At 42.4% G+C, this 24,784-nt stretch overlaps 1 protein-coding gene across 1 annotated transcript in view; it reads right to left on the bottom strand.

Moving 5' to 3' along the window:
- WWC2 (WW and C2 domain containing 2) overlaps positions 1-24,784 on the bottom strand; it is a 272,174-nt gene that overhangs the window by 149,594 nt on the left and 97,796 nt on the right. Inside the window, exon 3 of the mRNA XM_040333887.1 lies at positions 2,528-2,731. Within this exon, the coding sequence (XP_040189821.1) occupies positions 2,528-2,731 (204 nt within the window). The remainder of the gene's footprint in view (positions 1-2,527; positions 2,732-24,784) is intronic.

The following is a 24,784-nucleotide window of genomic DNA, read 5'->3' as shown; positions in this document are numbered from 1 at the left end:
GCAAAATAATAGAAAACCTGAAAACATGGCCTGTTGGGGGTACTTGAGGACTGGGAGTTGAGAAACACTGGATTAGAGGACAAAAACGCTTTTACTAATTTCCCATACCAATAATAGGGTAAATGTAGGTATTTACAGTACATGCAGTAAATATTTATGAGGCTTATTTAATCAGGCAATGAGCTCCACAAAAATGAAGTAAACCATCACTTTACTCCCCCCCCCCCCTACGTTAACTTTATGGGAAAATACCATCAATAGTGCCTTACCAATGTACAAGATGACTTGCTTAAATAGGAAGTGTCCCAAAAAATTTGAAGCAGTTTGGTTGCCTTGGACGGCCTAGGTGCTGGGGGAGTCATTATCTGCTGCTACGTCAGTTATCTTTTTTCATATTGATTTTTAATCATAATTACATCGCTTGAGCAGCACACCACACGGAACAAACTCAGGACGGTATTTAAATATACTGAGACAAGCCATGTAATTCCAAACGGTGGTCTTTCTCCTCACTCCTTGTCCCCCTTTTTTTTTTGTTTTTTTTCTTTGGAATTTTAATGCGATAGACCAACACAAAGTGGCACATAATTGTAAAGTGGAAGGAAAATGATAAATGATTTTAAATTTTTTAACAAATAAATATGTGAAAAGTGTGGCGTGCATTTGTATTCAGCCCCCCCTGAGTCTATACTTTGCCTGCAATTACAGCTGCAAGTCTTTTTGAGAATGTCTCTACCGGCTTTGCACATCTAGAGAGTGACATTTTTTCCCTTTTCTACTTTGCAAAATAGCTCAAGCTCTGTCAGATTGGATGGAGAGTGTTTGTGAACAACAATTTTCAGGTCTAGTCAAGCCACAGATTCTCAATTGGATTTAGGTTTGGACTTTGACTGGGCCTTTCCAACACATGAATATGCTTTGATCTAAACCATTTCATTGTAGCTCTGGCTGTATGTTTAGGGTCATGGTCCTGCTTGAAGGTGAACCTCCACCCCATTCTCAAGTCTTTTGCAGACTCCAACAGGTTTTCTTCTAAGATTGCCCTGTATTTGGCTTCATCCATCTTCTCATCAACTCTGACCAGCTTCCCTGTCCCTGCTGAAGAAAGGCATCCCCCACAACATGATGCTACCACCACCATGTTTCATGGTGGGAATGGTGTGTCCAGGGTCATGTGCATGGTTAGTTTGCTGCCACACATAGCGTTTTGCTTTTAGGCCAAAAGTTAAAATTTTGGAAATATGACAAAATTTGGACAATTTCAAGGGGTGTGAATACTTTCAACTCAAGACACTGTATGTACCATAAAATGCTGCATAAATTGTTGGCGCTATATACTGTAAATACATGTACTATGTAATAAATAACTAGACTACAAGGTTTAGAGATAACATAAAAATGTTAAAAGGAGTATTTTGTCATTAAAAAATTATTATTACCCTCTGGAAAAAGTGTCGCCTAGGTCTATCTATCTCATGACATTCATCAGAAATTAGTTGTGATCAGGTTAAGAAGTAGCTCCAGTTAATTTTGTGTTTATTAGAAATCAGCAGCTACAAAAACTGTAGCTGCTGACTTTTCATAAACAGCCACTCACCTGTCCCAGGATTCAGTGATGTGCTCACCTAAGCCATTCCTTCCCTTACTGCTCTGTCCCCAGTGACGGCAACTTAACTGTGGGTAGCCGACTGACAGCTTATTGCTTTACAGTGCTGCGCATTGTGAATAGTCCTGCAGACTCCTGGGATCTGCGACATGTCCCAGAAGACTGCAGAGAGATTAGGGGGAGAGAAGAACTTCAGAACCAGGTACCCACTCCTAGTGTCATATAGTGAAGAGGAGGGGGTAGGGGGAGGGGACCTCAAAGCAGAACTTCCTCTTTTGGGTGGGTGTAGCTCTGCTTTAATATAGTCACACTATATTAAACAGATTTTAATTGGTTGCTGAGAGTTATCCTGCTTTACTGAATAAAGCCATCTGTCTTAGGCAGTAAGTAGTTCTCAACTCCTGTCCTCAGAACCCACCAACATGCCAGGTTTGCAAGATAACCCAAATACATCACAGGTGATCCCATTTTCTGCTTAGTAATTGCAGAATTCTAGTCTGCATCCCACCAAGGTAATACTTAAAATCTGGCCTGTTAGTGGGTCCTGAGGACATGAGTTGAGAACCACTGGTCTAAGGGGTTTCAGGGAGACAGTGGCAGCTAGTGAAGCTTTCATAAATGCTAAATCACTTTTTCCAGTTACATTGAAATGACTGTAAACTGCTAAAATTCTATGTGACTAGGGTATGCTTGGATACTTAAAATATAAAATCACAAGGTAAGAAACAATAAAAACATTTCCCACATACTTCAAAATGCAAAGGCCAACTTCAGACGAAAACACCCATAAAACAGGCCTTAAATTGTCCTGTCGTGATGTGTTTTGATGAGGAAATTTTTCTCCTAATTTTACATGAGCAGCTATAGAGGAAAGCTTTCACATAAGCACATACGGCTCCCTTTTCAGATTCAGATACTTACAGCTTGTACGTGAGCTAGACTTTTCTTTGTAGGCGTCATTTAGCCTCACATATTCATCCAGGGCAAGTGCCAACCTTTGTTCCTTCACATGATAAAGCTCTTTCTGAGTGCTTAAGGTATCTTGTGCCACCATAAGATAGTCCTTTAGCATTCGCTCCTGTTCGTTCCTCCATAGCTTACGTGGATCTTCTATCTGTGTGGATTCTAAATGAAAAAAAAAAAATGATATTCTGAATTAATATGCAGCAAACCTAAAACAATGAATATAATCTGTCTTTAATCTGGACAACAATGGTTATTTCACATATTTAATATGTTTAATAAAAATTAAATAATTTCCTTTCTCTAAAGGCAAAACGCTTTACTTCGTTTTGGATAGAGTATGAAAAGGCTCAGATTTTTTTTTGTCTGTCCCTGCTGGGGATATTCACCTTTTCTACTTGTCTTAGTGACCATTATAACTAGGACATAAATTTATGGGAAATCCAAAATATTACAGCTGTCACCAGAAGAGGTGAGGGGAAAAGCCTTTGGTGAAGAACTGTCCCTAAAACAGGCGGGCCGAATATCACACAGGCTGAAAATATCAGGCAGCATCGGCTGGTTCAATAGAAACCGCCCGTCATTCAACCATTGTGTACGGCAGCCGGTCTGACAGGAGCCGGACGTTCACAGTCAGTTTCAGTCGAAGGGGCATGACCCAAAAATGTCCACTGGAATCCGATCAGTGCTCTTAGCCAATAGCTGAGAGCGCTGACCGGTGTGCTTTGGCTGATTGTGGAAGAACACAATAGCTCATGCAAGAGATTGTTGTACCAACATTGCATGGTTAGTACAGCAGCTCCGACTGAGCTCTTCAAGCCCGCTGGGTTTAACGGGGAAAAAAAACACTAGTGTGTACCAGGCTTAAGGGGAGGTATCTGCTTAAGCCTGGTACACATATGTATTTTTTTCCCCATTCAACCCAGCTGGCTGAACAAAAAAATAATAATGAAGAGCTCAGGAGGAGCCGCTGTACTAACAATGTAACAATGTAACGATGTAAGAATAGCAATCTCCTCTGCTGAGCTATTGTGTCCTGCCTCCCCCCCCCCACCCCCACCAGAGCACACTGGTCAGGACTCTCAGCCATTGGCTGAGAGCGCTAATGAAATGCCAATCAGCAGAAGTTTTTCAGTCATGCTATTGACTATCATGCTATTGTTTCCATTGAACCAGCCGATGCCGCCTGATATTCGTGTATACAGCCCTTTAGTAGAGATAACCCTCATCCCTGTTGTATCTTTGGCACAGAAAATAAAAGGAAATCTCTTCAAAGGGTTACAGACCATTAAAATTGCAGGAGCTTTTGATCATTCCCTATACAAAGGTGCCTTACAGCATGACCTCTGATGTGGGCTCCAGAATCCCTTTACAACATTTTTATACAACTCACAGGAGAGACACATTATAAAACATATATATGGCACACTCAGACATACAATCACACATGCATCGGATAGGACCCCAGCAAACAGCAGGAGAAATTACACAGCTCAAGTTTAGAGCACATTTATTAGCACCCATGTCTCTACTTGCTGACAAACAGTGGTTAACCACTCATGGTACTAATATACAGTCCATTCATCAACTCTTGATGGGGAATAGGAGCACAGCAGATGCAGATGAACCCTGGATTCAGAGGCAATAGAGGAATGAGGCACTCGAATGTCAGGTACAAAGTTTCAATGGCTCCACCATACAATATGAATGGCAGTAAAACGAATTCTAAAATTGTCAAATGGAAACAATACTTGTACTTTACTTGGCATATAACTAATAAAATGTTCTTGCATCAAAAACTGTTCTGTCTATATCCGTAGATCAGTTGCAAAATGGAAATGTGTCAGTTTATGACATAAGCAGCACAGTATCTGTGTTTTCTCCTTCATTACCGTTTCAGCCTCCTCATAAAAAGCCTAATCTCGATAGTAACACCATTTGCTGTGCATACCAGATATAGCAAGACACAGAATACCCCAGGGCTTCATAAAACATCCATCTCTATTACAGGATCCATGCTGCGATTTAATGATTTACACTGGAGCAGCTTTAGAAGGCATTGCAATAAAGACAGTAAGCATATGGTATTTGTGTGTTCAATGAAAACAGCTTCACAAAGACAGCTAAAATGTCATGAAATAGTGCTATTGCTGGTAATCTACCACAAATAATCGAATGTGTATGAGCTATAAGTACAATAGATTAATTAAAGTGGTTCTAAAAAAAGGTAAATATTTTTTTTTCTTTAAATTAATGCATTCTCTGCCCCCACGTTTATTTACCCGAGTCCGATCTCGATTCAGCGATGTGCCCGATAGCATAAAGTCTTTTGGATGGGTAGGGCCAAGCCATGATGTGCGCTTCAATGGACACACAAGAGTACAGCTCAGAAGCAAGTCCACATGAGTGGCCCTGCTTGCTCATAAGCCATTCCTATAGTCGGTCTGATCCACCTGGCCACTGTTCTTTTTTTTTCACCTCAGAGAACTCTATCAAGAGACTTATTCAGTTTTGCATTCATTCGCCGTCTCAATCATGGTTCACATCATTGTGGTATATATTCTTAATTTTTCTCTTTTTTTTTTCTTTCCTTATTGTTTCTTATTTCTTTTATTTCTCTTTTTTTTCCCCACTACTCATCTTTTGAGTATCCAATGCCCAACTTGTCAAAAAGGGGTTTTTAATACATCTGTGTCTCCGTGGAGATTAATTTCCCTCCCCTTCCCAACCCATCCCTCGGCTCTTCCCGATTCCTGTTCGATTAGTCCTCTCATTTCTTCTCTTTTAATACCAAGATTCAATAAAAGATCTCTCTTTCCCGTCTCTTTATGTAGTTCTAATTCGAAGATTTCTTTAGTTAGACTTTTTTTTTTCTCTTTTTTTTTTTTTTTTTTTCAGCTCCCTCTTTAATCAGGATACCCCTGATATAAACCTAATGGGTTTCCCAAACTATCGCCTCAGACATTCCTTCTGTACTGTTCTCTATAAAGAACTGTTCTAATTCCTTCCTTAACCTCTTCTCTATCTCTTTGTCTAGTAAAAGTTCTTTGTTCAGACTCCAGTTGCTTTTCCTATTTTCTCTCTCTCCTATTTTCAGTTGGAGTATGATTGGTGCATGGTCAGAGAATGTTGTAACTCCGATCTTTGTATCTTCCACTAAATCCAATAACCTATGTTCTATCAAGATATAATCAATTCTTGTGTACGTCCCATGCACAGGGGAGCGGAATGTGTAGTCTATTTGTCTTATATGTTGAGATCTCCATGCGTCTACAAGTTGGTGTTGATACATCTTTTAGAATTTATTCCTCTGACCCATTACGGTGCCACTGTTGTTTGAATCTAGATGCTTGCCCTCCCTTTCTAGGACCACTAAAAAGAATCAAAAGGTGACTTGACTTCTTGAAGTCTTTCACCCTATCTAGGTATGTAACAAAAAGAGGGAAAAATAATCTCTTGCGATCTGTGAAATTGGGAGGCGACCATAGGGAGACACAAAGTTTCTTGCCTCAGAACCACTCTGTCCTCCAGTACCAACAAAAAAGGCTCCTTAATTGAAAGGACCTGCAGGTCGCTTACACTTCTGGCTGTAGTGATGGCCAGTAAAAAGGCCAATTTAAGCATCAAAAATGTAACTGCAATTTGTAGTGCTGGTTCGAAAAGCGCTTTCATCAGCGCTTCCCCGACCAGCGTCAGATTCCAAGGCAGGAATCTGTTATTCCTTACAGGGGTCAACCTCTCCCTCGCTAAACAGAAATCTTTTAATCAGAGGCTCCAGCGCAAATCTTTTCCCCTTTTCCGTGGATCACGAAAGTACCCGATTCAGGTCAGGCCTTAATAGCAGGGAGCCCTTAAAGGGCAACCCACAGAGCTGTGACTTGGACATATGGTCCCTTCCCACGACTTGACCCAAATGGCCCTCCTTGCTGAACTAAGGAGGGCTGCTGACTTGGCTGTGGTCCTAATCGTCTCCACTGCCACGTCTGCTAGGTATGCCACAGCTTTGCTCACAATCTCTAGCAAGTCTGTGACTGCCTTTGAATTATTCCACCTAGTGACATGATTGGAGAGTCTGTAGCCAAGCATCCACACACCTTGCTACGCAGACTGACGCGAAAGCAGGAGCCGCATTGGCATCCCACGCTCTTCGCAGTAGCGTTTCGGGTCTCCAGTCCATTTGGTCCTTTATGTTACCCGAGTCCTCGAGAGACAGGTAGGATTTCTTTGAAACCTGTGAAAGGGCTGCATCCAATTTGGGGGTCTTAAAGAATTTCTTCTCCTTCTTCCCCAAATGGAAACCTCCTTTTCCATGTCTTAAATTTAAGGACATTCCTCTCTGGGTCCTTCCATTTTCTTAAAATAACCTCTGAGGGTCTGGTGGACTGGGAAGACTTTTGACTGTGGTTTCCCCAGTCCCCTGTACATCTTATCCCCGGGCTGACAACTGACTTGGAGGTTCCGGGATGTCCTCAGGAGGCATAAATTGCCCTGAGCAACCCCTCCATGTCTTCCACAAGAGGCGTCTATTGTGCCTGGAACCCTCACTGCCCTGGCTCTCTGACTTTTTCTCCTTCTTTGCCTCGACTCCTCAAACTCCTCTACTCCAGAAGAGAGAGAGAGAGAGAGAGAGGAGGGAGGCCTCTGTGGGGTTCTCGGGCTTCTAGTGGATCCCCCCCCCCCCGAGAGGAGGTACCCTCCCTAGAAGTTGGGGCCTCTGCAACTAGTGCTAGGCCCTTCATTTGATGCCCTCACCATTTTCAGAGATTGGAGCGTAGCAAGCATTTCTGACTGTACTGAGAGAAAGTCTCTAATCACTGCTGAGGTTTGTTTGCCTGACAGTTTGTGGACGAAGCTATAGCAAAAAGGTTTCACATGATCCTGTTGGAATTTTTCATTACAGTACCCACACCTTTTTGCTCTAGGGGAAGGGGGGTTTGGGCTTAGACCTGTGGGCCCCTTGAGCAGATCCACTGGCCTCGCTTGCAGCCTCCTCCTGGGCTGCAGCCATCGCTGTATCTTCCCCTCTCTCTCCATTCAGGTCACAACCGACTCTGCTGTGGGTGGTTTGGAATGGGGAAGGCCCTTGCTCATCCGGACCTTTATGGGCCTCGCCATGCTGTTGGGTGCCATTTTGTTGGAGTCCCGCCACTGGAAGTGAATTCGTCCTCTAGTGTGGGGTCCAAGGTTGGGCGGGGTAGATGAGAGAGATGGCGACTCGGCAGATCTGTGATCTTGCAGTCGTCCGGGCCACCAGAACTGATGGTGCCCAGAAAGGGAATCAGCAGCCAGAACACTCTAACCTCTTTCTTTCGCTCTGGCGGGTAAGGCTTCACTGCCGGGAAACACAATCAAGAACTGAGGTGCAGGGGGAAGGGAGGGGCCTTTTAACCTCATGTGTTGATTGCGTTTCCTGTCAGGTGGACCAGTCATCTCTCAGGTGTGCCCTCCTGGAAGATGACTAGAGAAAAAGTGTTTTTTCATTTGTTCTTGTGCACTTTAGTAAGGTAAAATAAACAGACCGCACCAGTGTGAAGGCCTCAGTAGCAAAACAAACTCGATTTACAGGTTTCTAGGAATTTACAGCTACCAAAAGTATTTCTGCTGCTGAAAAGTCAATATTTTCAAGTTTCTGTGGCTTCACATCGCTTAGGAATGTCAACACTGTTTACTTGTATAGCACTCTGCTTTATCTTTCCTCCTATGACAGGATCTAGGAGTCACTTGTAAAGCGATACAATGAACATTACATTCTATACAAAAAGCTTACCTTCCAGCATGTCACATGCTTTACAGGGGGATTTTGCTGCTAAGCAGGTGAACAACAACACAAGAACACTGGTCAATCTATAACCCACATAGAACTTTTAATCTAGTGATCTGGCCATTAACACACCTCAAAGCAGAGAAAAGCATTGTCAGTCTAGGATGCAAGGGGAGTGTTAAATGTAATTTGATTTAAATACATTAACAAATTAAAGCCAATCTCCAGCTTACACAGTACATCCACCTCAGCTCCGGACCAGGCCAATACTTCTTATTCGGCACTGCGCTAATTTTAACTGGTAATTGCGTGCAGTCATACAACACTGTACCAAAAATATTTAGAGATTTATTTTGGTGATATTTGATCACCATTGGTTTGTTTTTTAATTTAAACTAAAAAAAAAAGACTAACATTTTGGAAATATACCGTATATATTTTTTACTTTCTGCTACAAAATATTCATGAATTTTGGCCAAAAAGTTTTCTGCTACATGTCTTTCGGAAAAACAAAAACAAAAAACACAAGTGTATATTGATTGGTTTGTATGAAAATGATAGCGCCTATAAAAACTATGGTATAGATACTGGAATTTATTTTTTTATACTACTGGCAGTGATCAGTAGCTTAGACTCCGTTCACACCTTTTTTCTGCTCAAATCTTCAGCTCTAAAAACTTCCAACAAGACAAATCCCATTAATTTTAATGGCCCCTGTTCACATCTGAGCGTTCTGTCGCCTAAAGCAAAACACCAGCTCAAAAAAGTATAAGAGCTTCTATTTTTGGCAGATTACAGGCGTTTTAATTCTCCTACATTTGTGACCTTTTGAACTTCAAAACGCTTGTAAAAAAACATTGCAAAAACTCAGCAAAAAACACCCGAAAAAACACTTGTAAAATAGCAACGACTAAATGTGAACGGAGCCTTATAGTGGGACTGCAATGGTGTGGCGGACAATCTGACATCAGCAATGACACCAATACAGTAATTAGTGATACATGTGTGTAATGTACAGGGATAAGAAACCAAGGAATACTTTCCTCGGTACAGCAGGGATATTGGGGGCCTAAAGCCAGAAACAGGCGGCGACGTACAAGTACGTCGCTTTGCCTATACGGGCCGCCTATCCACACTACCTTGGATATTCAGTCACAGCAAACAGTTTTATTTCACTTTTTGGATCAAGTTTTCTTCAGAAAAAAAGCTGATCATTGTAAGCACCCCCCTGCTACTGTTAAATGGTTTGTCTCATCCCTGTTAACCGATACAGCTTACAGTCCTGTTTACACCTTGCTTTCGCTTTAGTTGTGCTTCAAAGCATCTTCAAAGCCCCCATAGAAATCTATGGCAAAGCTTGCTTGAAGCCCCACCAAATCACCAAGCAAAAGCAAGCTGTAAACAGGACTGTAAAAGCTAAACATTTTATTTAGTGACATGAGCTTTGACTGGTGTTGTATGATTCCTTGGCCATTTTTCAGAGAATATAAATGATTAACACAAAAACTTTTCTTTCACTCATGGTTAGTGTTTGGCTGAAGACATTTATTATCAACTGTGTTTACTCTTTCAATCATAATCACAACAGAAACTACCCAAATGACCCTGATCAAAAGTTTACATACCCCAGTTCTTAACATCAATGACAGTTTGGTCTTTTGTAGTCTTTGTGGATGAAGTTACAAAGCAGAGGCTTCAATAAGTACAAAGTTAAAAAAAAACATCCTTTGCTCAAATTAAAGCATTTGCATTAATGGGAAAAAAAAATCAGTTTGGTCATGAAGTGGTTAAGGACAGCAACACATGCAGTATAAAATGCCATAATTAAATAGAAAAATGGTGACTGCGCTGTGGGGGAAGGGGTGAAGGAAAGGGGGGGGCCGTGGGTGGACTAAACCGTGAAAAAGAAAAAAATACCTAATGGTACTGCAATACACAATACAAATAGGTGTATACAAAGTGCAGTGAACAAACACCTATGATAATTGTAATGATTAACAGTAAAAACTCATAATATAAATCCTGATGTATGCATAAAAACCCAAAATGCATGAAAATTACCCTTTTTTCCCTCACCCCTTCCCCCACAGCGCAGTCACCATTTTTCTATTTAATTATCACCCCTTCTGTTAGGATCAGATCCACAGGTACTGCTGCAGTCCCCCTACCCAGCCCATTAGACAGCGCCGGAAATCTTCATTTTTATAAATGCCATAGGAAATACTTTAAGCAAATAATTGTTTTGCAGATGATGCGTGAACGACAGTTTCAAATAATGTTGGACTGCAGTCTGCTCCTAAAGACTGATTGGGAGAGTTGAAAAGTTTTGTTCAATATTTGTATTCATCTCAACTGATTGTTGCCATGTGTGGACTTTAAATTGACTGAAAATCCTGAAGTTTTCTTATCTTAATGCATTATGCATTAAGATAAAAAGTCTTCTGTGTGCAGCAGCCCCCCTAATACTTACCTGAGCCCCATCTCTATCCAGTGATGTCCACAAGTGCCTCGTCAGTCCGGGACACTCCCTCCTGATTGGCTGAGACACAGCAGTGGTGCCATTGGCTCCCACTGCTGTAAATCAAACTCAGTAAGCCAAGTAGGCGAGAGAAGGGGGGGGCCCCAGCTGCTCCGTGTCTAAATGCACACACGGAGCTGCAGCTCAGCTCGGGTGCCCCCATAGCAACCTGCTTGCTGTGGGGGCACTCAAAAGGAGGGAGGGGCCAGGAGCTCCAACCAGGGACCCGAGAAGAGGAGGATTGGGTGTGCCATGTGCAAAACAAGACTTTACAATCACTTTATGTGTGGTTTCCAAAAAAGATATTGTAGCCCAACCCTTCACATTCCTCTAAACAACTAAGCTCCCTTGTACATATTTCAAATGCATGCTTAGCAGGTGCTTTTCAGTACAGTGCTGGATGGAGATCAGGCTTACTTAAGTATTTGGGGTCACAGAAGTTTTTTTTTACCTTAATGCAGAGTATTCTTTTAAAATACCTTCTGCTTTTAAAACCACTTTAATATAACTTCAAAATAACGAAATATATTTTATAATGGACCTTTAAAAATTCCCTTTAAAATTAATGTGAAGCCTTGTCCAGCATGAAGCACAGGGTTGCTTTAAACTCCAAAAAAAAAGAAATAAAAAGAAAAGAATACAAAAAGTAACTGAACAGGTTCTCCATAGTCTATTGGCTGATAGAAGTCTAGCATGGCAGGTAGGTGTACAAGGGACATTCTTTGCCTTCTTGTTTATACCAACAACAAAGCAAACATGTTCACTTAACAATAGCTGTTAAGTGCAGCCTCTGCAGAGCCTATCCCCTAACCTCTAAATGAAAAGTATGCCAGAAATGACAATGCAATGAGGACCAACCAGCTTTCATCTTACTTACATACTCGCTGTCTTTTGAGCTCTTTATGTAACAAAGCTTATAGCCACATATCTATAAATAATGAGCTTTGCTCCTGACCAACGATGTATGTGTGTAATCTAGCATTGCATTTTATCAATATGGAATGTCCTGTCTGGAACTTTAAACTTGCAGCACAATCAAGTATTATAAAGAAGTGGTGTGTACAATAGCTTGCTTTACAGAAATCAATTGAAAATAAAGCTAAAAAACAAAATGTCAACAATGCTGCAGGTATAAAGTGTCGTAATGTCGTCATTTCTGACAGAAAAATAGAGAACAGGCTCTCTATCTAAGTCCGTCGGAAAATCAGATGGAAAAAAAGTCCGATGGGGCATACACACGGTCGGGATATCTGATGAAAAGCTCCCATCGGACTTTTTCCATCAGAAATTCCGACCGTGTGTACGTGACTTGACTCTTCCTTGTAGTGGCCTGGAAGAAGATCTGACTTTACTCGCTTATGCTGCATGCTTGTTCCAGGCTTGTGAAAGAAAGTGCTGAAGCCGGGCAACTAGTATTTTCAGAAGAAAGATAGAAATAGCAGCCTTTTCAAAGGACACGTTTCTTTAAAATGTATATCAAACAGGAAAAGTTTCTCTCTAGTTCTGCACAGAAGGGGAAAGGATTAAAGTGGTAGTAAACCGCCACAAAAATAAAAATTGGGCACCCTGCATGTTTAAAGCGGGGTTCCAACCACAATTAGCATTTTTTAAATGTATGTCCTTTCATCATGCTTTTTTATAATATAAATCCGGTCACTTACCATTTTACAATCCGCTGCCGCTCCGCATAGTTATTCAAAAAAGATAGTTTATAAAACTATATCCACACTGTTGTCATTTTGCTTGTGGGCATTGTGAAGCCCCTTAAGCACTTAATTCCAGGAAGTCTTGGATGGGGAGTTATAATGGGATAGCGCACTGCATCCTGGGAAATGATGACACACATTTCCCAGGAGCATTAGCGTGCTGAGGAGCCCAGGGAGATGATGTCAGAATCCTAGGTGATTCCGAAGGAAGATTTCGTAGGACCGCATAGCAACAGGCATTTCCAGGTGAGCAAAACATTTTTTTTTCTTTTTTAGGTCTAATGAGCACAATAATGAAACAAAAATTTTGGGATGGAAACTCCACTTTAAGTCATAATGTACTGTTGTGGAAATGTTATTAAGATGTATTTATAGCGGAGGTTCACCCGCACATGACACTTTTTCCCCTTAGATGGATGCTCGTTTTGTCTAGGGGAATCGGCTAGTTTTAAAATATGATCCGTACTTACCGTTTACGAGATGCATCTTCTCCACCGCTTCCGGGTATGGGCTGCGGGACTGGGCGTTCCTATTTTGATTGACAGTCTTCCGAGAGGCTTCCGACGGTCGCGTCACGATTTTCCGAAAGAAGCCGAACGTCGGTGCGCAGGCGCAGTATAGAGCCGCACCGACGTTCGGCTTCTTTCAGCTACTAGTGACGCGATGGATGCGACCGTCGGAAGACTGTCAATCAAGAAGGAACGCCCGCTCCCGAAGACCCATACCCGGAAGCGATGGAGAAGATGCATCTCGAAAACGGTAAGTACGGCTCATATTTTAAAACAACTAGCCGATTCCCCTAGACAAAACGAGCATCCATCTAAGGGGAAAAGAGAAAAAAAAACATAATTGGGTGAATTCCCGCTTTAATATGTACTAGCTGAATACCCGGCGTTGCCCGGTCTTCCTATCTTAACCTTTTGGGGAGGAAAATCATAGTAATATAAATATACCCATCTTTTATATAAGGGTGTAGGTAAGGGTTAATTTAACTGTCATATATTTTTATTTGGCATATAAGTAATATGTGTACCAGGTATTATTGAAATATCTCCAGGCGTACAGAAGTTACGTGGGAACATACATTTCCCATTGATTTGCATGGGACTTTAAACAAAAACCCCGACCCTCACAAATGGGGGTAGTTAAGGGATAAATTAACTATCCTATAGTTTAAGTGGACATATAAGTAACAAGTGACCAAGTGTTATCGAAATATCTACAGCCGTTTGGAAGTTATGAAGTAACATGTATTTCCCATAGAGTTGAATGGGACTTTAAAGAAAAACCCGACCATGGCAAATGGGGGTGGGTAAGGGTTAAACCACCTATCCTATGTTTGTTGCTGACATATAAGTAACATGTGTGCCAAGTTTCATGTTAATATCTTTAGCCGTTTGGACGTGATGCTGGAACATACATACACACGTTGAGTTTTATATATATAGATTTAATATGTATTGTCACAGTGCCTCCCGGTGTTAGTATTCCCTCAGCCCACTCTAAAGAGCGGACTGGGGCAGACTGACGCTGGTTGAGTCCCGTCTGGTAGTGGAAAACTTCCTGAGGTTGCAGAGAGGTGTTTGCAGAGTTGGGATACATCCGCCAGCGAAAGGCCCCTGTGCAATGCACAGACGTTCGTCTGGGCGGGGGGTGTGTTCACTCTGCAGACAGATTATCCGTTGTCACCCTTGTGTGCCTGATCAACACATGGGGGGGCCTTGGCGTGCCCCTTCAGATAATCTCCCATCCAAAGGAACGGTAATTTAATCCGGGTACGCAGTGTTCTCTTAACAACGCCAACGGTGAAAACAAAAGTCGTTGAATTGTTATGGTCGGGGAGAGTGTCCATGATCTCAAGACCAGACATGCAGCTTCCTTTGGCTAGTTGAAGATGATGGCTTACAGGTACAGGGGGCCAGAAATCATACACACTGTCCCTGCCCAGACACGCCCATAAGACCCCCCCAGTCATTGTTCATTGGTTGTTGTATAACCCCTCCTGCCTGCCTGTGCTTGATTGGCTGATTTGTGAAGCCACCAAGCTCTATTGTTTTATAAAGAAAGATTGCACCCAGGATCAGGTCAGTTGGTCGAGCTGGGAAACTAAGGGCACAAGAGGACAGTGACTATGTCTGTTTACTTGGGGATATGCGGGAAACAAGTTAAATTTTTATCTTGGACATGATAAAAATGTTGTTAATACCGAATCAACGAAGGGAAGACACACATTACATGTTCCAAAGTGTACTCTTTCAGCGACCCTGTTAGGGGCAATCTGGATTCTGGTCCAGCAGGGCAACATGTCAGGTTCTCTTGTACGAAAAACCTGATACTCACATATACAGTGGGGAATTTTTTTTTTTTTTTATTCCATGCAGATTTTGTAAGTTTGCCCACTTCCAAAAAAAATTAAAGTTCTATAGTTTTTATCGTAGGTGTATTTTAAATGATAGAGACAGAATATCAACCAAAAAAAAAAACACAAAACAAATGCTATAAATGAAGCTGCAGTTCAGTGAGTAAAATAAGTACAGTATTTGATCCCCAAGAAAAACATGACTTAGTACTTGGTGGAGAAACCCTTGTTGGCAAGCACAGAGGTAAGACGTTTCTTGTAGTTGGTGACTAAATTTCCACACCTCAGGAGGGATTTTGGTCCACTCTTTTTTACAGATCTTCTCTTAATCCCTAAGGTCTCTTGGCTGCTGCTTGGCAACTCAAAGTTTCAGCTCCCTCCATACATTTTCTATAGGACTAAGGTCTGGAGACTAACTAGGCCACTCCATGACCTTACTGTGCTTCTTCTTGAGCCACTCTTTTGTTGCCTTAGCGGTATATTTTGGGTCACTGTCATGCTGGAAGTCCCATCTTCAGTGTTCTCTTCATGGAAGAAGGTGCTCATTCAAGATTTTACAATACATGGCCCCGTTCATTGGTCCCTTAATGCGGCAAAGTCAGCCTGTACCTTAAGCAGAGTAACAGCCCCAAAGCATCATGTTTCCAGCTCCATGCTTAACTGTAGGGATGGTGTTCTTAGGGTCATAGTCTGCATTTTTCTTCCTCCAAACACTGCAAGTCGAGTCCACAGCACTTTCTCCCAATCCTTCTCCGATTAATTTAGATTAGAGGTGTCAAACTGGCTGCCCTCCAGCTGTTACGGAACTACACTACTACTACGGTCCCATCATGCCTCTGGCTGTGGCAGTCATGCTTGTAACTGTCAGCCTTGCAATGCCTCATGGGACTTGTAGCTCCGCAACAGCTGGAGGGACGCCACTTTGACTCCCGTGATTTAGATGTTCATTGGCATGACTGTACATGTGCTTTCTTGGAGGTGGAGGACTCAACGTGTTTGGAGGAGGAAAAATGCTGAACATAAAAACACGATGGATCAAATCTCAACTGGTTCAGCCATGACCGGCCGAAGTTCAATTCATCTTAGAACAGGCCGATTGTACCCAAGTTTATCCATGGCATGTTGGATTTTTAGCATGGAGATTTTTGCCAGTGGCTATAGCCCCTGGTTGCAAGAAAGACAATCACATAATCTATGACCTGCTTTACTTTACTCAGCAGTGTTTACTTCCAGTCACATGGCCTGCCATAAAACTCAAAAGTATGCAATTTTTGGAAATGAAAACAGAATTGTCTCTGATTGTATGGAGTTAAAGACCAAGGAAAGAAAACGGTTCTTCAGGGTAAATAGTCAAAAGTTCAGAAAAAGTGTTTTGATAAGACTCTGGGAGCAGAGCACATATCTACAACACATCATATGTCAAGTTATCTGCAATATGCAGAATGCAGTAAATCATCCTGTGATAAAGGTGTCACGCACCTCACAGGAGACCACATTCCACAGATTGAAGAGGGATGAAAAATTCCACAACTAGGCCAGATTTTTTTTTTATATAAATTTTTCCACACCAGGTCTAGACAAAGCTTTGTAAAAGCTTAAATCCTGACAAAACCTTACTTTGGATCAGAGGTCGACCGATATATCGTCTGGCCGATATATCGGGCCGATATTCAGTCATTTTGGAGAAATCGGCATCGGCCGATTATTATCCAAAAGTGGCCAATATTTAGCAGATCTGCATCAGCAGAGTGTGGAGAAGGAAGGAGGAACATGGGGTTCCCCCTCCCTTCTCCACACTGTCTGCAGAGCAGTGCCGTGTGTGTGAAACACTAAGGAGATAGGAGAATGGAGCTGTCACTAGCACGGACTGATGTCGGGGTGGGCGGGACCCGGGGTGGGCGGGACTCAGCTGTCCAACACCAGCCAATGGGATGAGATCATTAGCTGGATAGCTGCCCACCCCGGGTCCCGCCCACCTCCAACATCACGATGAATCTGAGCTCCTCTCTCTCTGCTCTCACAGTTTCACAGCACATAATGTAGCTGATAATGTGTGAAACTCTCTCCATACAGTTTCACATGGTGCTGCAGAGAGAGAGGAGCTCAGATTCATCGTGATGTTGAAGGTGGGCGGGACTCGGGGTGGGCAGGACTCAGCAGCTATCCAGCCAATGATCTCATCCCATTGGCTGGTGTTGGACAGCTGAGTCCCGCCCAACCCGGGTCCCGCCCACCTTCAACATCACAATGAATCTGAGCTGCTCTCTCTGCGGCACCATGTGAAACTGTATAGAGAGTTTCACACATTATCAGCTACATTATGTGCTGTGAAACCTGCCAGTGCCATCTGCTAATGCCAACCAGCCAGTGCCACCTGCCAATGCCATCCAGTGCCACCTGCCAATGCCATCCAGTGCCACCTGCCAGTGGCAACGCCATCCAGTGGCAACGCAATCCAGTGCCACCTGCCAGTGGCAACGCCATCCAGTGCCACCTGCCAATACCATCCAGTGCCACCTGCCAATGCCATCTAGTGCCACCTGGTAGTGCCAATGCCATCCAGTGCCACCTGCCAATGCCATCCAGTGCCACCTGCCAATGCCATCCAGTGCCAACTAGTGCCATCTGCCAGTGCCATCCAGTGCCACCTGCCAGTGCCAACTAGTGCCATCCAGTGCCACCTGCCAAGGCCATCCAGTGCCACCTGCCAGTTCTAACTGTTGCCATCCAGTGCCACCTGCCAATTAGTGCCACCTGCCAGTGTCAACCAGTGCCATCTGCCAGTGCTAACTATTGCCAATTAGTGCCACCTGCCAGTACCAACCAATTTCACCTGCCAATGCCATCCAGTGCCACATGCCAATTAGTGCCACCTGCCAGTGCCAATTAGTGCCACCTGCCAGTGGAACTGCCATCCAGTGCCACCTGCCAGTGCCATTCAGTGCCACCTGCCAATCAGTGCCATCTGCTATTGCCAATTGGTTCCATCCAGTGCAACCTGCCAGTGCCAATTAGCGCCACCTGCCAAAAAAAAAATCGCCCTAAAACATCGGCGACGCAAGTCGCTCCGACTTAGAAAAAAGGTTCCTGTAGTATTTTGGGGGCGGCTCGGGGCGATCTGCATTGACTTCTTTACAGAAGTCGTTTTGCAAATCGCCTCTGAAGTCGTCCTCAGGACGACTTGCAGAGTCGCCCCCAAAGTCGTGCCGCCTATGTGTGAACCGACTCTAAAGGAAGGCGTTCAATAGGGCTAAAGAACGTAACAGAATCTCCCTCTTGTTTACCCCTCCGCGTATCTCTGGCTGTAACACTGCTAAAGTGATTACCAAAATTTTCTGCACACCATGGCCAACTATGCAATATCTTACACTAGCACCTTTTAAATGACCATCATGTGCTTAAAAAACATGTACGTGTTACCTGCTGTGTATTTCACGCAGGTAAATCACTTATTTTTGTTCACTTATTGCATGATTTATTCACTACTTTGCCTATTTCCAGTCATTTTCCTTCTGTCTTTGACCCTTACCTTTTTTCCCCACCCGCCCCCGACCCCCCTCACTTCCCTTCTCTTCAACCCCCCCCCCTTCCCCTCGCTCTCCCTCTTCCTCCCCCCCTTTCCCCTCGCTTTCCTCCTTTCCCATTCCACTTTTCCCCCTCCCCCCTTGCCATTCCACCTCCCACCCCCCCACCCCCTCTTTCCCCCCTGTCATTTTCTCCCTCACTTTAACCCTCCCCCCATCCCCACCCCTCCTTTTCCTGGTCCCTTCCTTTCCTTTCCCCCCCTTTTTTCCTCTGCCCAAAACCCCCCCTTTCCTTTTACTCCCAACTTCTTTCCTTTTTCCCCCTCTTTTTCTTTTCCCTCACCTCCTGCTGGTCACTAGTCACTTAATAATCACTAATTCACTTATCTTTCACTCGGTCACTTGCACCCCTTAAGAGATTCCTTATACTTACCTATGTCAATACATAATTGATAGGTTCCTCTCCATACTTACCCCCTTGGCCGCCGTGGGAGACAACCCTTCCGTGGCTGTTTGAGCCAACGGGACACCTGCTCCTAGGTAGGTGACACGATTCCTAATCCCCAATATGTACTATAAATATTTGTTTCTGTTGGTAGGTGCCCTACAATATGTTTCAATTTATTCATGTTTTGTGTTTGTATATCATCTTTTAGAATTTCTCCTGACGAACCGATGAAACTAGTAGAGAGACTCCCCGTACCGTAAACCCAACACTCACCTGGATTCCCCATCAGTGATTTGATCGGTTGTCACGATATGTGTATTGTTTTAATTGTCCTTTAATGTTTGATGTTTTTATTTACTTGTTTGTTACTATACCAATAAATGTACCTATTTTTTATAAATCTGCTCTTCATTGAGTTCATCTACCCATCCTGTACCGTAATAGTCTTCTTTGCCCATTTCTCTGTGGTTCTCTTGGGTCCTTGGGGTTCCCTGAGACCTCTTGCTATCTAATTAGATCTTGGATGATGGTACTGGTTTAAATTCAATAATATATAGTTTATTGAAGAGGCTAAAAATTAATTCTTAGTTGAGTTTAAGAGTAATAAAGCATATATCGGGCAAACCAGTCCCCTGAATATGGTGTCTAAAGATGAGGACACTAGCTCTACTAATGACTGAGTGTGAGTGAGGAGACTCCAGTAGTGATCATAACTAGTGTGGGGGTGGTGAGATTGCAATAGGATCGTTACCGGACTGCCTTTTATGTTTAATTCTTGTCAAAGGTGGTGAGTGAATCTCATTTTAAATTAAAAAGTCTGTTGTTGGAAGCAATATACTATTGGAGGCCTTCCTGGGTTTTTTCTGCATATGTTTGATGAGATGAGAGCTAATGATAAAAAGGAATCAGGAGGCGTTATCACTTTGGTGATGGATTCAAGGTGTTTAGTTTTTTGCAAGATTATACATCGGTGTGTCACTTAAATAGACTCTAATTTAGACGACTAATTTATTTGCTAAAATCTTTTATGCTCAGATTTTTTATAATTTTGAAAGATATGTGCAACTGTGGCACTAGTGTGATACTGATGATTTTTTTTTCACTCCCCCCCCCCCCCCAATAAGTCAATATTGTCAGCCCTCCTGCTTGCCAGGTACCCAGTCCCCCTTTGAAAATAATTGGCCCTGTGTATGAGAGTTTTGGCTTTACTGCCTTATCAGCAACCCTGGTTGTTTATACTAGGTGCTTTATGTTTTCGTTGCGTTCTATGTGCGTTTTTATGTGTGTTATCACTGAACTTGTCTTAACTAATTGGACTTAAACGAAAGACCACCCCTCGTAATTTTTTTATCTTAGTAGCAAAAAGGTGAACTTTCATCCCAGCCTCATTACAGCGAGGTACGTCATTTCCACTTCTGGCTCTGCCTCTGTCCCTCCTTCTCCTCCCCCACGCTGCCGTCTGGGACCTGTGTGTGTCCCAGAATACGACGGGCCATCCAGAAAGCGGTGCGCAACTCCTGCATGTGCAGTAGAAAACCGGCTGTGAAGCCTGAAGGCTCCACTGCCGGTTTCCCTTAGTTACAATGGTGGCGCCTGCACCCGATTCGATGGACAGAACCGCCACGGGGGGGGCCGACATCGTGGGCACCCTGGACAAGTAAGTGTCCTTGTTAAAATTCAGCAGCTACAGTGTTTGTAGCTGCTGACTTTTTAAAAAATATATATATATATTTTTGTGGGTGGAACTTCGCTTTAAAAAGAGCTTACCTAAAAAGTGTTTATTTTTATTTCACAAGAAATCCTAAAAAGGGTTTCTAAACCCAGTAATATAAAATAGTGCTCCCAGCTTCAATAAAATACTGCCACTATATACCTTTTTGGCTGATCTGTATACCAGGGCCACGTGGTTTGCCCGAGTACTGAGTGTTCAGGTAGGAGGAGATTTTACACTACAGCCTGTGTGCCCATGCTGTTATGGGAGGCGGATCTCACCCACTGCTCTTTTTTAGTCACTGGGCATGGAGGAGGAGTGTCGACTGGGCTGTCATTTAGGATCTGTATACACGCCTAAATGTGTGAAGTCAATATCATGTGACCTGAAAAGCTCAGCTCAACAAGTAACTGTTCTCTTCAGCAATAGAGACCAAACTGGGCATGTGCAGCTTTACTACCCTCACTGTGTCTTAACTGGCCTTGCCAAGAGAGACCCTGCAGGAGGAGAGGATCTGTTCATACAGGATCAAACAGCCTTTTTACACAATGCAGAGGATTAAAGGGGTTGTAAAGACAAAGATATTTTCCTCTTAAATTAAAGTCTGACAGTAGCTGATAAAGTAAAAAGTAATGTTTTGCATTATAACTAGTTTGATACCTGTTGAAATCGAGCCGTTTTATTCACCTCTGTCACCCCTGTATCATTATTCTCACTGACTTCCTGGTTTGCGGTGCGCATTCATTCTTGCTACATCATGGCCTAATGGGAATTACAGTTCCCATTAGGCTTAGCCTCCATGCCTGTGAGGGATAAGAGAGCATCTTCACGCAGGGCTGTAGTCATAGGGAGGGGGTGAGCACATTCTGCTTTCCACCATGCAAAACGGCTCAGATGCTGGTGGAAAGCAAGAAGAGGAGAGACCGGATATGGCATTTTCAAACCTGGATTACTGTATTTTGGAGGTCAAAAGGAAAAATGAGGTAAGTGATATTTAAATGCTCTAGCTTACAGCAATCAATTGATCTAATAAAAAAACGAACCTTTAGTGTTCCTTTAAGTTCCACAGTGGGCATAACAAGCATGCTATTCTGCATATACCGACATGTTTTACTGTTGTGGGTTTAGGAACACTTTAAATTAAAAAATAAAAACAACCGAGTAGATGAAGACAGATGATGTGATGATGATCATGAGGTCCGATGACCCCAAACTGTGTAGGAAAATGTGAAAGTTGTATTACCAGAGATGTTGAAATAATTTCCTCTATGGTCAAGCACTCTAGACTTGACAATTAAGTTAGAGCCTCCAAAAATGTGTTTCTTAGGAATACTCCCTACCACCCAGAAGAGTTTCTTTGTTTCCAACCATTCAGAGACCTGCCAGACGCTGCCATACTCCAGATATTGGCATGCCACATCCAGCCAGGATCCAGGTGTGATTATGTATCAGGCACAGCTTCACTGCCAGCCACAGGCCTCTTACTCTTTGTGCAGTAAAACACTTCCTGGCCATAAACACTGTGTAGATACAGTATATTGAGTGCTGAAGTGTGTTGACAGCCCATTTAAAAAAACAAATGGGCCGTCTTAAAGCAATGTGGATCAAATGCATGAAAAAAAAAAAAAAACTGTGCTTTAACGTGCATGCTTTAAAAGGCACCGCAACAATAAAATGGGCAAGGAACACCAGCATCTGAAATGGCATTTAACTGATGTGTGCAACTTCTGGAAGCATTGTTCCAATCAAAGATCAAAGCAAGTAGATAAACCCATAGCATGAAGCTGGAGAGTTGCCTGGCATCACTGACAATGCCAACTTAATGGTCGTAATGTTAAGTACTTGCTCTTTTCAACACTAATAAATGTCAGCAGGAAATTCAGCGAAACTTTATATAGTTCTTTCTAGTTTACAGCTCACCCCAGCTTCCGGCCCAGAATACATAGCCAGCAAAGGAGCCCTGCATATTTTGTAAAACGCATCAAACATCTTCATACATATGCATCAGGAGCCACTTTATTTCAAAGATTTTAATATCTTCTATTCAGACCTTTTTATATATTTTTGTTGCAGTGATCAATTTTGACATTCTGGGCACATGTTAAAAATTATAATGTACACTTTTGAAACAGGATAAAATAATAAAAGCTAAGGTTACAGTAGGGTAAAATGTAAAATTCATTAGTTTCTATTTTTTTCCAATTACAAGAAACAGTTCAAGTTGACCCTTCGCTTAAATACAACCAATTATACAGGCTTACAGAAAAATATATAAGTTAAATAAAAAATAGATTTGTTTTCCTGTTATATTGCTAGAATATATATTATAAGGTGTGATCTTTGTAACCCCATATGATAATACACAGCGATCCATGCTAATTAGCAGGGGTTACATGTGGATATTGGGGCATTCACAAATGTACCATTTCCATTCAACTTCAAAAGCAGAAGAAAAAAAGAATTTACTTCTGGACCAATTATAATATTTACTATATTAATATAACAACCACAAAGCTTGTCTTTATAAGAAACATTAAAGGAGAAAGCCTACTAGAACATTTAAATGCTTAATTTATTGTAGTCTAAACAAGGGGATGTTGTGTGTGTGTGTGTGTGTAATATATATATTATGGGCAATTAAATATAACATATTGCACATAAATATATATATATTTTTTTCCTTTTGATGCAGTAGGTGGAGCTTTAGGTTTATTTTAACATGTTATCCAGGCTATCTGGATTGTTAATAAAAAAAAAAAGCTGTTTATAGCGCCAAGTAGCTGAAGCTTCAGTGGGTCACCATCAGCTGTATACATTGGCTCACTGGGTGGCCGAGCCAGCTGCCGGACTAGGCATCTTGGTGGATGCCGACCGTATATTTTCAAGCCTTGACATTCTCTGTGACTTCAGTCGACAGAGCACTTCAGAACAAACTGCACTTCCTTGATCCCTAGGAGAAGTACAGCCAGAAAAGCTTTGGCTATAACTTCTCCTTTAAAAGAGGAAGTAAACCTTGATGGGTTTTACTTCTTTCCTTTGCCCCTGCAAAGTAAAGCATAATGTGCTAGTATGCATTGCATACTAGCACATTATGGAAACTTACCTGCAAACAAAGCTGCAGGCCACATCCATGTTCGCTAAGATAATGTTTCCCATTTGACCAGTAAAGCTTCCCATAGGATTCTTTTTATTTTTTTATCAGCCAGGGGCCTGCGAGGTGGATGAAGGAATCATCCCCAATGTGCTATTGTGTTCTGACGGCCGTACTCCTCTGTCAGAATACACTGATCAGTGACTGAAGCTTATTGGCTGCAGCCAATGATCAAGAGAATTTTTCCAACAAGTTTGTTCAACAGAAGTCGATTGTAAGCAGCCAGACAGATAAAAAATCCACGGGTCTCTGTTGAACCTTGTTGGAAATGTATTTTTCGATTAGTAGCTGCAGTTACTGATTAGTGTATTCTTGCAGCAGAGTACCGCTGTCAGAATACAATGGTATGCGGCTGTGGGGGTTGCTTGCTGTGTGGATGGGGGAATCGATTTGTCTTTTTCTTCTTTGATCAGCCCCTTGGCTAAAAAAAAAATGCATTAATCTTATGGCCAGTTTTACTCTGGTCAGTTCTCCCATGAGAAGTGGTATCTTTAACCACTTGCCACACAATCACAAACATGTAATGTGGTTGTGTTCAAATATATATCAGGGTTATGACAAGCTGTATTCTATAACCCCAGTATTTTTTTTCAGCCAGCAATGCTCTTTCATCTAAAATAAATCCCAGCAGCTGATTCAGTATTTGGTATCTGATCCAGTGCTGCTGGGTTATCATAGAGCTGGCCAAGAACCAGAAGGTCCTTGGCCATCTCTACGGTCTAGGAGGCCAGAAGTGACGCCATTACTTCACTTCCATTTACACCAGATGTAAACACTCAAGCTTCTTTTTTACCTCATGCTTTCCAGGGTGAAGGACAGTTCTGGGGTCTTATAAATATCCAGATGGCTCCATTAAAAAAACTTTCATGCCTTATTTCCATCAGAAGTGATGTTTACATTTTCTTTATTGGGAATAAAAGTGAGCACACTTTGTGAGGTATTGACGCAAACGTTATAGCGAGAGCTACGATTCTAATGCTAGATCTCCTCCAACTCTAACCTGGTAACTTGTGGAGATTTTTAAGTATTGTAGTTTG

The sequence above is a fragment of the Rana temporaria genome, chromosome 1 (assembly GCF_905171775.1).
Source record: "Rana temporaria chromosome 1, aRanTem1.1, whole genome shotgun sequence".
Classification (NCBI taxonomy): Eukaryota; Metazoa; Chordata; class Amphibia; order Anura; family Ranidae; genus Rana; species Rana temporaria.
The sequence above is the reverse complement of the archived record's forward strand: the minus strand, read 5'-3'. Positions and strand labels throughout refer to the sequence as shown.